General features: G+C 40.7%; 1 protein-coding gene across 1 annotated transcript; it reads left to right on the top strand.

Annotated features, from left to right (window-relative positions):
* The first annotated feature begins 13,677 nt into the window (after nucleotides 1-13,677).
* On the top strand, nucleotides 13,678-14,909 carry LOC148032144 (major pollen allergen Lol p 11-like). The gene is made up of 2 exons (XM_087682778.1): nucleotides 13,678-14,056; nucleotides 14,287-14,909. The coding sequence occupies exons 1-2, from the start codon at nucleotides 13,873-13,875 to the stop codon at nucleotides 14,670-14,672; spliced, it is 570 nt and encodes a 189-aa protein (XP_087538904.1). The 5' UTR covers nucleotides 13,678-13,872; the 3' UTR covers nucleotides 14,673-14,909.
* The last annotated feature ends 1,742 nt before the right edge of the window (nucleotides 14,910-16,651 follow it).

Genomic DNA, 16,651 nt, shown 5'->3' on the forward strand with positions numbered 1-16,651 from the left:
GGTTAACAAGAAGCCAAGTTATTTTACTTGGTTCAAGGAGAGCGAGAAACAAGGGAAAGTATAAGAACGACGATCTCTCTGCCCATAGGGAAAAGTCTCATCCCAATTCCTAAAAAGACACGGAGCCGAGATTGTAGCTAAATTCTACATGGTCAATGTTATCTGTAATATAATGTGTTGAATTGTAAAGAAGCTCCTAGTTCACTAAGACCACCTTGCCTTACAATAGATCCATTGGGAATCTTACCCTCCCACTTCCCTCATTTGGCAAGCTTCAATTAACTAATTATCTAACATGTTCATGTTTGAACATATAAAACCAATTTCCTTAATTAGCCTTATAGGTCATAGCATTCATTCATGTAACTTAGCTCATGACACACAAACAAAGAAAATAGTTCTTTAAAAAGAAGCTTTTATTTATTCTTAAAGAGTCTTATATAAATTTTCACATTTTACTCATATGGAAGAACAACTCGTAGGTCTTATTTTCACGAAGATTCCACTTTTAGCTAGTAATAGAGCTCTCAAGAAGTCCATTGTGAGTCACACAAGAGTTGGTGATTCCTAGAATCATAAGGGGTTTACTAGCTAGAGCCCCCTGACACCCTCACCTCCTCCTACCCAAGGGTTCCCTATGGAGTGACTTCTTACCATCAGGGCCAGTCCGAGCTCTCTAAGGTGGTAAAAACCAATCCCCTTGGTGAAGGGTTCCACAACTAGCCTTGGGAGAGTAGTGTGACTCTTTTATCTTGTTGTAAATTCGGTCATTTAAGATCCTAAACTTATACACTCGTATATTTTCAAGTGTGTCAAGCAATCTTTTGCAAACACCATTGCAATCATAAGCAATCCTTTACAAACACTATTGCAATCACAAACATGATAGCAATCAAAAGTACAATTTAACCTAGTGACAGCTTTCCAACTTGGTTTCTTTTTTCTTGGACTTTCTTAGGGTTTTCAAAACCCCAAGATAAATAAATTTCTCCCAATGAATCTCTCCTTGTCTGCTATAATTAGTTTATCTAGCTTGTTTAGATCATGCTCAGAATCTCTTTTGGACTAAACCCCTTGTGTAAAGTTGGACGCTTGATGTTATTGTGAGCCTTGGTTGATTAGCTACATTTATGTGTTCAAGGTACAACTAAGTCTTAGCTTGTGAAAGCTAACTAAAAAACATTAGAGTTTTTCTTGTGTGAGTTTGTTTTAAGGTAAATGCTATGAAAGCTATCAAATTGAGTATTTTTCCCTAAGAGTTTTGAACTTCTAATACTTTGAAAGAGGATCACTTAGGCTTTTACATCACCTCTTTGAATAAGGGTCATATTTCCTTTTCTATATGGGTCTAAGTGGGTCTATTCTAATTATCCTAGGGTTATTTGACGAATTAAGTAAAAAATTCAATAACTTTAACTTAACTAATAATGTTGAATAACAAGTGTAACTCATTTCATCAAAGAAAAAACTTTCAATTAGCTTAATTTAGTAACCAAATAACAATACTTCTAACTAGAGTAATCACTCTTTCCATGTATCCACGTGACTTATGAATGCCCAAATATGTTTGATGCATTTACTTGTCCTCTTATTCATTGCTAAAATGGATTTTTGTGTAGATTTTCTAATTGATTTTTTGAAATTTATTGTTGATCTATTCAATGCACTTTGATTAAATGCAACTATCCTTGAATTTTTCCTAATTTTTACATTATCTTCTAGTCTAATTTATTTGTTTCATGAAGAAAGCCCAATGTGAATTTTTTTTCTATACTTCGTCTTCTTAATTTAATAACTTAAATTAATATTTCCTATCTCATTCTAACATTCATTTTTTGTCAAAATTTATTAACTACAAATAAGGGATTAGGTTGTGAGTGTGATGGCATGTTGTCCATGCTTGCGGCTCTATTCATGGCTCCCACGCTTTCTGCTCTAAAGTTTCGTCTCTTTGGGACCATCACATATATTTTTATGATGATCCTTGGCAACCTAGATATATTGTCTAATAGCCTTAACTTGATCATCCATTTCTTCCAACATCTTCTTCAAATCTTCCACTTTCAAGGTAGGGTCTGAAAAGTTTAGTGGGATTAGGCACTCTTGTCCATACAAGGCTTGGAATGGGATCATCTGTATGCTTTGATTTGATATAATGCATTGTAAGAAAATTCCACCAAATTTAGGTATTGTATCCATCGCTTAGGCTCCTTGCAGTAGTAAGCTTTAAGTATGAATTTAATGACTTGGTTGACTCGCTCAATTTTCCCATCAACTTGAGGATGATTGGTGGCAGTGTTGAAACGAAGTTGGGTACCACTGGTCTCAAATAAACTCTTCCAAAAATGAGAAGTGAATGGAGAATCATGATCACTAATGATCATTTTAGGCAATCCATGTAGCCTAAGAATCTCCTTCACAAAGATCCTTGCAAAATTTTTTAAACCTTGTAGTTGGTCTTGATTGGCATAAGCGGTGAGCAACCTTAGTTAGTGTCAAGATTGTGGGAGAGAAGGAAGGAGTCTCACTTGTAGCTTTCTTACTTGCACAATGGGGGAATACACACACAGGTGGAGGCTGAAAACAGTTTTCCTCTTCTTAGTTGTGTAAGCCAAAAAAACTCTAGTACAAAGAAATAGAAGAACCCTATATATGGGTCTCAAACCAAACTCAACTAACTAAGGTAGCATACTAACTAAGCCACGAACTAAAGTAGATAAGGATAGCTGTCATCTAGCTATTATTCATGGGCGGTGTACCAACCGCATCTACAGCTAACAAGTCGGTGACATAAATGCACAACGGTCACCCTAGCATATCACGAGTGGAGCACGATATCTCAGCACTCCCCCTCGAGCTCAATCCCAATTCTTGCACACCAAGCAAACCTCTAAACTTGCGCAGCTTCTCTGCGCCCAATGCCTTCGTGAATATGTCAACTACCTGATCCTCTGTGCTGACATAAACTAGATCAATAAGACCTAGTAAAACCCTCTCCCGCACATAGTGATAATGCACCTTAATGTGCTTTGTTCTAGCATGATAGACTGGGTTATTTGCCAAGTGTATACTGCTCATGTTGTCACAATAAATGACAACTGGCCCATCTGTAGGCTGATGCATATCATAAAGTAGCTTATGCAACCAAGCTACCTCACATGCAGCCATTGCTGCACCCCTATACTCAGCCTCTGTGCTCGACAAGGCAACTATAGCCTGTTTCTTGCTGCTCCAAGTGACTGCAGCACTCCCAAAAGAGAACACATATCCACTGGTAGATCGTCTATCAAAAATACTACCAACCCAATCAGCATCAGTGTATCCATGCAACTGTATCTGAACCCCAGTCTCATAAAATAGTCCATACTGCAATGTGGACTTCACATACCTGAGTATGCGTCTAGCTGCATCCAAATGTGGTTTCCTTGGAGCCTGCATAAACTGACTTAACAATCCAACAGCATAGCTCAAATCTGGCCTGGTAATAGTCATATAAATCAAACTTCCTACTATGCGTCTGTACATAGTAGGGTCTTCGAGAAGCTCACCTACATCTGCGCTCAGCTTCACATTCTGCTCCAAAGGAACTGAAATAGGCTTACAGCCTGTCATCCCATATTTGGACAACATGTCCAATCCATACTGCCTCTGCAAGAGCCGTATCCCACTTGGTGATCTAATCACCTCAATGCCCAAGAAATAACGAAGCTCTCCCAAATCCTTCATCTCAAACTTCTGCTTCAATAGCATTTTCACATGAAGGATATATTCATCACTATCACCTGTCATAATCAAATCATCAACATAAATGACAAGTAGCATAATACATTTCTCTGTTTTTCTCACATAAAGTGAGAAATCTGCCTTGGAAATCTGAAAGCCAATAATGACAAGATACTGTCCTATCTTATCAGACCATGCTCTAGGTGCTTGCTTCAAGCCATACAAGGCTTTCTTCAACTTGCAAACAAACTCAGGATGAACAACATGCACATAACCAGGTGGCTGCTCCATATAGACCTCTTCTTGCAAATCACCATGCAAGAAGGTATTCTTTACATCCATCTGATGTAAAGACCATCCCTTTGATGTAGCCATAGCAATGACTACTCTTACGATAGCCATCCTTGCAACCGGACTGAATGTTTCTTCATAATCAATGCCATATGTTTGTGTATACCCCTTGACTACTAATCTTGCCTTGTATCTGTTCACAGAACCATCTGCATTGTGCTTCACCTTATAAATCCACTTACAACCAATTGCATTCTTATCTTTAGGCAAAGGTACCAATTCCCATGTAGCATTTGCTTCCAAGGTATCCATTTCTTCATCCATGGCTTTCTCCCATTTTTCTTTTCCCATGGCTTGCTCAAAAGAAGTGGGTTCTGGTTCCTGTATCACTTTGACCATATAGGCATAGTGAATGGCTATAAATCCATCATATTTCAGCCTATCCACAGGATACCTAGCTCTGGTAGACCTGCGCAAAGTAGGTTCATTCCTAGGTGCTCTCAAAACATCCCTGGTCTTCCTAACTCCAGGTGTAACAATAGAAGGAATACCCAACTCATCATCAATGCTCTGTTCTGAGCCACTGGATTCACCATCCACATAAGAGTGACATGCATTCACATCAAACATGGGCTGATCTACCTTCTCTTTTCCTTTTCGTGAAACCTGCATACCACTATTTGCATTGTTTTGAGGAGATTCTCCTGATCTCAATCTACCTATCCATGGCGAAGAATGTGAACCAATACTAGAGGACACTCCAGGTCCACTAATATTTTGTGACTCCTGCTGTGAATTCTGTGCAGCATTACCATTTTGTGCATCTACATCATCAATCACATTTACTGGTTTATACCAGCTACTCATCTCATCAAAAACAATATCTCTGCTCATTGTAAACTTACGAGTAGAAGGGTTATAGCATCTATACCCTTTCTGTTGCAAAGAGTAACCAATAAAGATGCACTTCTCAGCTTTTGGATCCAACTTGGATCTCAACTCATCTGGCACATGGACATAGGCAATGCAACCAAAAATTTTCAAATGAGAAATATCTGGTTTCCTACCAGTATACCTCTCCTCTGGAGTCATTCCATGTATTGCTGTAGTGGGAGTCCTGTTCATTATGTAGACTGCTGTAGCAACTGCTTCAGCCCAGTAAAAATCTGGCAAGTCGTTTTCATTGAGCATGGCACGAAATACCTCTCCAATATGCCTATTTTTCATTTCTGCAATTCCATTTTGTTGTGGGGTATGACTGCATGAATATTGCTACTTTATGCCATGCTCCTGCAGGAACCTTGCAAACTCATTTGAGAGGTACTCTCCCCCTCCATCTGACCTTAGGCATTTTATTTGCAGGCCTGTTTCTTTTTCAACCATAGCTTTAAGAGTTTTGAAATTCCCAAACACTTCACTTTTCTTTTTCATAAAATACACCCAAACTTTTATGCTATAGTCATCAATAAAAGTGACAAAATAATGACAGCCTCCAATAGATGCAGTTTTAGTAATCCACACGACATCAGAGTGGATTAATTCCAATGGCTTCTTACTCTCTTGAACATGTTTAGGAAATGGTTTCCTTGCCTGTTTTCCAAATTGACAGGCTTCACATACCTTATGCATTTCTGCAACCTTGAATTTAGGCAATCCTGCAACAATATTTTGGGCTTGCATTGATTTAAGTCGTTGTACATTAACATGACCAATGTGTTTATGCCAGATATCAATATCTGCAACTACACCGGTCCCATGTGCAAACATTGCTGGACTCAATTCAGGCATGTCTACATCCAACGCAAACATTCTGCCTTTCTTCTTTCCTTTTGCTATCAAGCGACCTTTATTTTTCATATCCTCAACAAAGCATCCATGAGAATTAAATCTGACCTGCAAGCCCTGCTCAACCATTTGACCAACAGAAACCAAGTTCTTGGTGATATTCGGGACATGAAATACATCCAACAGGTATTTCTTTTTCCCATCCTTCATAAACAAAGGAATTTTTCCAATCAGCACAATAGGATGTGCGGTATCATCACCAGTCTCCACAAATCCTGGTTTTTCCATTTTCCTTGCATCCTGCATCCATTCTGTATGACCTGTCATGTGGTTTGATGCACCTAAGTCAACATACCACACATCGTTGCTTTCTTCTGCACTTGTCACAGAATTGGTCATGTGCTGCACCATAAACAAATGCTCATTTCTATCATCACCCTATCTACTAGAAGATGCATAATTCCCTTGTTGCAATTTTCCATTCATGATGTCATTCTGCTTTTTATAGTAGTCTTTAGCCATATGACCCATTTTACCACAGTAGTAGCATTCAACATTGTTGTTTGCATTTTAGCCTCCTTGCCATCCACCACGACCTCTTTGGCTCCCCCTGCCTCTAGAGTTACCACGTCCTCCTGCATAGGACTGGTTTTCTTGAGTTTACTGCATATTCTGATTTCTACCATGTCCTCCAGATCGGCCTCCTCTACCTCTGCCTCTACCTCTTCCATCATTTGAGTAGAAGATAGCTTCTTCTGAAGTTCCTCCTGAAGAAGATGCACCACAATTTCTTTGCTCCTCTGAAATTAGAAGAGCAATCAACTCCTCAAAATCAGGAAATCTTTCACGGACGGAAATTGATGTTCGGAACTGTGCATAATCCTTTCCTAGACCATTCAAGATCATAGAAACTAAATCATCATCTTCCACTGGCGACCCAATGGAAGCAAGTGTATCTGCAATCTTCTTCACCTTCATGTGGTAGTTATTGATGCTCATACTTTCTCTTTGCACATTGTGCAACTCTTGCTTGAGCTACATTTTCCTGGCTTGTGTATTTGTGCTATACATTTTTGACAGAGTATCCCATGCCTCCTTTGGCGTACTTGCATCCTGAATATGCACAATCATAGAGTCTGAAATACTAATAGACAGCCAGTACATAACTTTTCTAGCTCTCTCATGCCATCCTTTAAATGCCTGCATTTGCTATTGTTTGGGAACATCAGGAAGAACTGGTTCTTCTTCATTTCCTGCAACGAATTCTCAATATCCTTTTCCCATCAGGAAATTCGTCATTCTAAACTTCCATGCTTGGAAGTTGTTCTTGTCAAGCTTTTCAGTGACAATCTGTGAAAGAGAATTAGATGCCATTACAGAACACTGCAAAAAATTCTGTCACTGCAAAAAACACAGCTTCAGCCTCACAAGGGCAAATCTGCAAAACTGACGAAAGTGGTATTTGACCACACAGTCACTTCCTAATGACGATTTTGCATCAACAGGAAACAAGGATGATTCTGTAACTCCCAATGTCTCTGCGCACAGGCATACGATGCAATTTCTATGGTAACTTTTCACCGACCTGTAGAACAGTGGTCACACAGCAAAAACAGGGCCTTTTCCTAAGTGCGTGTGGAAAACTTCCGCCTCCAAAACAGGCCCCGAAATGGCCTCGAATCAAAAAAATAGGGCTACACCGCGAAGGGCGTCTCAGTCTGAGACACTGTACTCTTGCACTTTCTGGCTGTGCTACCTGCAGAGACCTGCTCCCAAACTCGAAAAATGAAAGCAACACTGGTCCTCTTACCAGAACACCGCGAACTTGGTTTGCTTTCTTGAGCTCCTTACCACAAACCAGGCTCTGATACCATGTCAAAATTGTGGGAGAGAAGGAAGGAGTCTTACTTGTAGCTTTCTTGCTTGCACAATGGGGGAACACACACACAGGTGGAGGCTGAAAACAGTTTTCCTCTTCTTAGTTGTGTAAGCCAAAAGAACTCTAGTACAAAGAAATAGAAGAACCCTATATATGGGTCTCAAACCAAACTCAACTAACTAAGGTGGCATACTAACTGAGCCACGAACTAGAGTAGATAAGGATAGCTGTCATCTAGCTATTATTCATGGGCGGTGCACCAAGCGCATCTACAGCTAACAAGTCAGTGACATAAATGCACAACGGTCACCCTGGCATATCACAAATGGAGCTCGATATCTCAAAAGTTAGCATATCCATAATGACTAGGATTGAATGGTATCCTCCTTGGACATAGGGTAATCCAACTAAAAAATCCATGCTGATAAATTCCCACTTCATTTGCAGGATGTCGAATGGTTAGAGATTTCTTGGCATCTTGACATGCCCAGCCTTAACCTGTTGGCAACTTGGGCATTCAGTGACATATTTAAGGATGTCTCCCTTGAGCTTCTCCTAATGAAACTGTCTTCTTATAGTGTTGAGAGTCTTTGCATAACCCAGATGTCTTGAGAAAGGAGAATCATGGGTTTTCCAAAGTATCTCCTTTTTTAAGTTTTGACTTCTTGGGATGCACAACCTCATCTTGAAGTAGATAAGTCCTCCTTTCTAGTAAATTAGTTGCAAAAGGTAAGCATGTGGGAAGCATGTTTGAGTTGGATGTAAATATTCTTGAGCTAAAGGCTACTATGTTTACACAAGGTTCAAGAGTTATGGCTAACATTGACATTTGGCACAAATGTATTGGCCATGTAAATGTGCAGTAGTTGAAAAATATGTAGTCACATAAAATTGTGACAAGCTTGCCTAAGTTCAAAGTGAATCGTATGGAAAAACTATATGAAGCATAGCAATTTGGAAAACAAACAAGGTATGCACTTCCTCATTATAAATATGCAAGTAGGAATTTACTTGATGTTGTATATTTAGATGTATAGGATCCTAAAATTACTACATCAATGGCTAGATGTAAGCATTATGTAACCTTTCTTGATGATCATACAAGGAAGGTATGAGTGTACTTCATGAAGGACGATTTAAATTTTTTTATTAAGAAATAAACACGTATACATATTAAGTGCTTGAGGTCAAATAAAGGGGGAGAGTACCCTCTTATGAATTCAATAATTTTCTAAACAGCATGGAACTCAAATGTAGTTTACATACAGGTACACTCTGTAATAGAATAGTGTTGCTAAAAGGAAGAATAGGCACATTATAGAAATTGCACAAGCCTTGATAGATGAAAATAATATGCCTCATTACTATTGGGATGAAGCTATCTCTATAGCTATGTATATTATGAATAGGACTTCCACTTTTGCAGTGCATGATGTGACACTAGACAGAAAGTTTATTAGTAAGAAATCGAAGTTGTCGCATGGTAAGATAATTGGATACATTGCATAAGTACATATTCCTAATGAGTTGGGAAAGAAGTTGAATTTAAAATTTGAAAAGTATGTATTTTGTGGTCTATTCCCTTGATCAAAAGGGTTATATGTGTTACAATCCAGTTACGCACAAGTTACACGTGAGCAAAAATGTGTTTGATGATACGAGCAATTGATATGTTACTCAAAAATAGGTTATTCAAATGAAAAGATGACTACAGAAAATGCGTGTCCATATTCGTAGATATTAAGTTGGCCTCCTCTTCTACTTGGTTTATGGAGAGACCATGGAGTGGTAGGTTGCATGTGAATAGCACTCCTATACAAGTGTAAAAAATATATCACATAAGGGGAGAAAAAAGGTGGTTGAGTCACCTGGTATTCTAGATGTTTTTGTAGGCTATTCATATGTAGATGGTGAGTCTAATGGCTCAGATCAAAGTATGGATGATGAGTTTGGTATTCTAGTATTTCATGATGTAAGAGAAACTAGGGCATCAATGTAAAGGGATCACAAAGTGCTCCATAGGTACATAGGTCAACAAGAGTAAAGTATTGTTAGAGATCATAGCCTATTTGGTGGGCAGGCAGCTGCACAGTCGGACCAGCAGGCTGCTGCACAGTCGGACTGTACAGTCGGACTACCACGTGGCAGTCCGACTGCCTGCAGCCGACTTATTCCAGGCTGCGCCCTATTTCTGGCGCCCCATTTCAGGCAGTTTTTCGGCTATATATTGCCGACGTTTCCAGCTGTCTGCCCACTCTTCTCTGTCGCAGATTACAGACTGGTGCTGTGCAGTTTTCTGTCTCTGTTCACAGATTTCAGACAACAGACAGTGCAGACTGCAGCAGACTTCGAGGTGGACAGCAGGTCGCATCGTCGAAGTGGAGACACGCAGTCCAGCGCACTGCGCCCGTGTATATCTTTGTATTCAGCATTCTTTATACAGCAGATCTTCATTGTCCACTGTCTCTTTCTCTCCCTTCTCTCTCTGCGTTCTCTCTCTCTCAGTCCTACGCTTCCGCACCGCTGCACTCTGACATGGTATCAGAGCAGTGTTTGAGGGCTGACTGAGCGCAGAATCAACCTGAAGTGGAGTTTCCATCGCGACAAAAATTTGTGTTTTTTGCGTTTAAGGGCAGATAGGAGGGCTGCGCCTTGGAACAAGACTGAAACGAGTGTGGGCGCACAGGAAAGGAGTACAGGTGGTGGATTTGCTGCTGTTTACTGTTGTTTGACGTGGAGAAAGTTTGAGTTTTCAACCTAAAAGTGCAGGTTTTGCTTTTTCATCGCCTCCGGCGGGTGAAGAAGCTTCGGGACGCGGAAGAGCCTTAGCAGGCTGAGTTTTCCCAGTCAGAGGGGGCTGCTTTTGCGTTTGAGAAGGCATTGCAGGTGAAGATGTCTACAGAGATGGACTTGGAATTCCAGGCGATTATGGACCGGAAGGTGCCTGTCTTACCGGCTCTTCCTACAGATCAAAAGCTCGACGGCGACAACTACCGCATTTGGCGCGTTATGATGTTGGCCATCCTAGAGTCCTATGATTTGGCGGAGTTGGTCCAGGAAGATATTGACCGGCCTTCGGTAAGAGATGAGTCCAAACTCTCTTCCAATGCTCGTGCGGAGTTGGCCAGGGCCCAGCCTCATTGGGACAAACTGAATGCCAGGATTCGATCCTTTCTCTTTCTATCATGCACTACAGCCGTGATCGCTCACATCAAGCACTTGACGGTGGCTCATGAGATATGGCTGGAGCTTGATCATAATTGCCTACAAAACAACATATGGATTACCTGCAAGATGTCACAATTTTTTATGTAGCTATTATTGTAGTGGAGAAGTATCTAGTCACCACTCAAAAATAGTACAATGCTTTGCATAAGGCCACCATAGCTAAAGTGGAAAAAAGAGTTCACAAGGCTTTTGTCACATTTGACTTGGATTGTGTCAAAAAATGATCGAGCTTCTCAATACTGGCATGTATATCTATTTTCTAGGCCTTCATCCAATAGAGGATGAATTTGTTTGGTGGTTCAAGATCACATACCAAGGCAAAGCTACACTTGTGTAGTATAAATTTGTTGGTTTAGGTTTCTACCTTGTGCTTATTTCTTCTTGGATGGGGTGCAATTAGGTGCTTACCTTAGCTATGGACCATAAAGGCAACTTGGTCTGCATGCTTCCATGGAGTTCAAGTTTCTCTATGGAGGGAGTTGTACAACATCAATGTCTAGTTTGTATATCTTTTGTTGACCTATTGATCTAGCTTGACCATGAAATGGAGCATCTTTTCAATCCTTGGGAATATTTTTGTATGTTTCCATTGTGGTTTCATCCATGATCAAACTTAAACCTAAACATAGAGTGTGCATCCTTTCGGATAGGCAAAATGAACCCCTTGAGATCTTGGAGCTCATAGACTCCCAAGGGTTTGAAGTGTCACCAAGGTTCGATTCTCCACCTTCCTTTGATGCGTGCTACCCTTCTAGAGAGAGAAGTTATTTTGCCAAGGCTTCCCCCAAAAAATTCTATTGTTGCCAATTAAGAAAGTCCTTAGGAGGAACCTAGTGTTGTAGTAGATAAGGCAACTTCAAAGACTGATTAGAAAGAGCCCCTAGTCAAAAAAGGCAAGCAACAACATACCACTAACACTAAAGTTAATGGTGTTGGTACCAATATTCATATGAGTAACACATAGAAGACAAAGGAAGGAGCTGCCAAGGTAAAGAGCAATGAGGCTTTTAAAGGGGATGACCAAAAAAAGAATGTTGCACCTAAAGCTTTGGTGGCTAAAGGAAAACATATAAAGGCTAGAGGAAAGGTATCTCTCAAAAAATTTGCAAGGACTCCACTTGTGGATCCAAATTTATTTGTGCCTATTGAAGGGATGGATGAAGTATCCCATGATGTAGTCCTACACTATTGAGAGTTTGACGGTAACATCCTAATTGACCTTGGTCACCTAGGATGTCAGGGGACCACACATGGCAATGAGATAAGCAAGTCCTTCATGGAGTAATTAAAATATGCAAGCCATGAATACTATGTATGCACAATAAATTAAGCTTTATGAAAATGGAGTCATGAATGTACAATTTGAAGGATGGGATATCTTCTCTGCTCTTTGGAAATGAGTGAGTGGTGGTATAGTACTAGCTATAGTAGGAGTTTGGACCCTATTTTGCTTAGAAAAATGGTGAGAGGAGTGTTGTAGGAGCTAAGGTGTCAATAGCAAATGAAGCACTTACATTGATTTCTAGATATGCATCTAATGTTTCTACTATTAGAGGTGTCCAATGGAGGATAGTCTTGGAGAAACTCTCTAATGTGCCCACAATGATTATCATTAATTGGAATATGACATATAGCATTGGGTAGTATGGATTTATTTATGGCAGAAAGATTAATAACCCATTACTACACCTAATTCTTTCATTTGATCACGGATGGACTTTGTCCTTATAAACCTTGATTGCATAACAAGATGTGCGAAAGTCCAAAAAAATTTAAACAATAAAGTTTTGAATGCTCTTGTCAGCAATTTGGTTCATAACTTTTATATGTAATGCCCTCATTTTAACATGTCTCCACTAGGCCTTGATTCGAAATCAAGTTGGGAGCTAGTGGGCAAATCTAGAAGATTACATGGCTCTAGGTTTGGAAGTGGGCAATGAATTGGGCACTAGGGTGGGCAACATGAGAGGGTATGATGTAGAGTGGTTCTCGGTGAAGTATCGATGTGGCAACAATGGAGTAAATGATGGATCTGTGTTAGTCGTATAACACGTAGCAGCTGGTGATGTTGAAGTCAAATTCTTTTTTTACTTGAGAATCAAACTTTTAAAAATATGGATAGTTGAAAGTTGTCTCCACTAGGCCTTGATTCGAAATCAGGTTGGGAGCTAGTGGGCAAATCTAGAAGATTACATGGCTCTAGGTTTGGAAGTGGGCAATGAATTGGGCACTAGGGTGGGCAACATGAGAGGGTATGACGTAGAGTGGTTCTCAGTGAAGTATCGATGTGGCAGCAATGGAGTAAATGATGGTTAAGTGTTAGTCGTCTAACACGTAGCAGTTGCTGGTGATGTTGAAGTCAAATTCTTTTTTTACTTGAGAATCAAACTTTTAAAAATATGGATAGTTGAAAGTTGGCAATAGTAAGTCGAAGGTTGGCATCTACAATGTAGGCTTACTTGTTCGTACCAGGCCTAGGGTTTGGTACCTAGTTTGGGACCCCAGGCCTGATGTGAACAGATCCCCAATAGCGTGTCCTTGTTTGGGGTTGAAACCAGAGGCAAAAACCAAGGGGTCGTGGAAACTTGAGAAACAAGCCGCAGGGTTCCATCTAGGATGTGTCGCACAGCCTGGTGGGAACAGGTCCTCTCGTATCGCAACTTTGCTTCATGTTCCCTGATGAGGCCACCTTTCAAGCTCGTGAGCGCGGTGTCACGTGATATTTCCGACAAGGAGAGGTGGCTCCATCCCACCTACATCTCTCAGTACACCAAGTAGCTTTGTGCAGTGGCCAGCTCGGTGGGTCTCAGAGGCGATCTTGACAAGCAGGTGCTAGCTCTAGCGGGTAGGTGAACCGTGAAGGTGAGCTGTAAAAAGGGCGGAGGAGGCTTTGTTGGAAGCACTGAGCAGAGACAAGAGAGAGCGTGTGAGAGACTGATCTACAGCCAGCTTGCAGGAGCTCAGCCATGGCGGGGTTTCGGGTTCTGATGTGCGGTTTGGTAGCGGTACTGTTGGTAGCAGGTTCAATGGCAGTAGCAGAAGAAGAGAAGAAGCAGGCAGGTGCCGGAGATCCGTTGGTAGTGACGGGGCGAGTGTATTGCGATGTGTGCGGAGCCGGTTATTTCAGCAAGTCGAGTTTCTACCTCTCAGGTTCTCTCTCTCTCTCTCTCTCTCTCTCTCTCTCTCTGCATTTTAGCTCTGTCTGTCCGTCTGCATCTGTTTGCCTGTGTGCATTTGTATGCTTTCTAATATATGGAAGTGTCTGTCTCTATACGCTCTCCCATATTGTATGGCAGTTGCAAAGGTAGGGTTACAGTCTGTCTCTCTCTGTGTCTTCTCTATCATTCTCTCTCATATCTATGCTTTTACATGTACGGCAGGCGCAAAGGTAGGGTTACAGTGCAGCGCTCCTTCCTCCAGCTCCTCATACCACGTCACGGCCTTCGCTCAGGCTGTGACAGACAGCGATGGCAGGTTCCGGATAGCGGTAGAGGGGGAGCACGAGCGCGAGACGTGCGTGGCGATGCTGCTCCATAGCTCGAGTCCATCGTGCAGCGTCCTCAGCAGGCACAATGAGATCGATCCATCGTCCGCCTCCATGGGCGCGCAGCGCGGCTTCGCGAACGTGTTCTTGAGCCGGAACGCTGGCCTAGCAGACAATGTCATCCACACGGGCCCTTTCAGCTTCCAGCCAGGCCGCATCTCCCATGCCGCCTGCGCGCCAGAGCTTGCAGCTGCCGCGGAAGCCATCGCCACCGGCAATTGAGACCTGCAGAAACAAGCACATGACTTCCGCTAGCCTGTCATGACTAATTACAGCTGCCGGAGATGGCAGTTCCCTACATCGTGGCCGCATTTTGCAGCTCTTTGTCGTTTGTTCAACCCAACATTAACTGAAACCAAGTTTATTAAGTCGGTGTGTGTTGCAATTGCTACGTTTGTGGCTTGTAGGGTATATTGCCTGGCAGAGGTGTTTATATTAATAATGATTATTGTTGCCTAAGTTTTCCGACTCCAAAAAGTCTCCCAAGTCAGTAGTTCAATGTGTATGGTTGTGAGTTCAATGTGCATGGTTGTTATGCTACAACTTACAAGACCTTGATGACACATTGCTAGTGCATTTTTTGGGACTCAACTTGCTTAATGGAGTCAGTCCATTTTTAGAGGAGCTTCGCCTACTAGAGAATGTCTAGGACATGGTAGCTCTCCATTCATTCTTGACTCGGACACGATGTTGCACCATTTTCAACACTTTTGATTCTCTCTCTCATTGCTTTTCCTCCTCTCTCCTCACTAACCACTACAGTTGATGGACTTTAGTGGGGCATCAAGACTTGGACTTCAGATTTTCTTTCGCTGTAGTCTATCGACTCGAGTGTGGCGCAGCTCTAAATGCATTTTGTGTAGTTGGTATCATTGTTAAACTTGTCCCAAAAAAAGAAAATTTTTATAGTTTTATCTTTGTAGAACTTTAAAATAATGCATATTTTAGTGTCACATCCTTAGATATGACCACACTTTAAATATTAGTTAATTGATTCTAAGCTACAATTGTTATTGTTTGCATACTTCAATAATTACTATGGTTCATGAAGCACTAAATTATAAGACTTTGGTCTTACCCTTGTGACTATCTTGAGGCAATTCATGCAACAATTAGAACCCAAGATGATACCCAAAACTTGTTATGCAATGTGGCTCTCAAGACGATTCAAGTAGAGATTAACCAAGGGGCTGTGAGAAAACATATGTTTCCTTGACTCTATCATTAGCATATAGTCCCCATATAGTACATCATATATATGATTCAAGGGAGGTATATGTAACATGTAAATACATCATACTAAGTTGAATTGTGATAAAGAAATGATGTAAGCGAATAGAGATGATCATGTTTAGTCAAGTCCATGGTTTTGGTTGAAAGTTGGAAGGGAAGAGACATGACCATGTTTAATCAATACTCAAGAACATAGTTAGGATTAGATAGATAAGAGTGACACATGTCAAGGTGCAAGAGTATATATATACAGCCAACAAATTAGATGTCAATGTGCAAATGCATGCATAGTTGTTTGTATGTATGGTTCCAATTATTGAAATAACATCCTCATGTTTTGCAAGACGAGGAATGGAGCTCCAAGATCTCACTAATCCACCATAACAATCTTAAATTTGTAGCTATGCTTATCTATTTGTGTATGTTCACTTCTGTAGATTATTGATGGTAGCACAATATGTAAAGTAACTCAAATAATACTAATTTAATTTATACCCACCATTAAAGTTGGATATACTAATTTACCCAAACAGGACGTCAATGGGATCTTGGCAAACAATTGTCACTTAAGCCATATGCTCAAATAAATTCAAAAACTACCTATATAAATTGGCCATACCTCTTAAATGCTAGATTTTGAGCTCTTTTAATGACATTTCAATGCTTGTTAGTATTGGGAGTTGACTCAGATGTATAAGCAGGATGTTTGACAATTAAAATTAAAACTAATTTACATGTATGTAGTAGTGAGAAGAGACAAAGTGTTGGGTTCATATCATAGTTTTGGTCAAAAGCTAGAAGGAAAGAGACAAAGTGTTGGGTTCATAGTATAGTTTTGGTCAAAAGCTAGAAGGGAAGAGACATGATAGATTGAATTGATCAATAGGTACTCATGATGATGGAAGAATCCCATTGCAACATCATGCTCAATTATCACCATTGGCATTGCACTGGTTATTATTTGCAAG

This window comes from Lygodium microphyllum, chromosome 8, assembly GCF_053477565.2.
Source record: "Lygodium microphyllum isolate KBCC chromosome 8, Lygodium_microphyllum_v1.1.10, whole genome shotgun sequence".
NCBI lineage: Eukaryota > Viridiplantae > Streptophyta > Polypodiopsida > Schizaeales > Lygodiaceae > Lygodium > Lygodium microphyllum.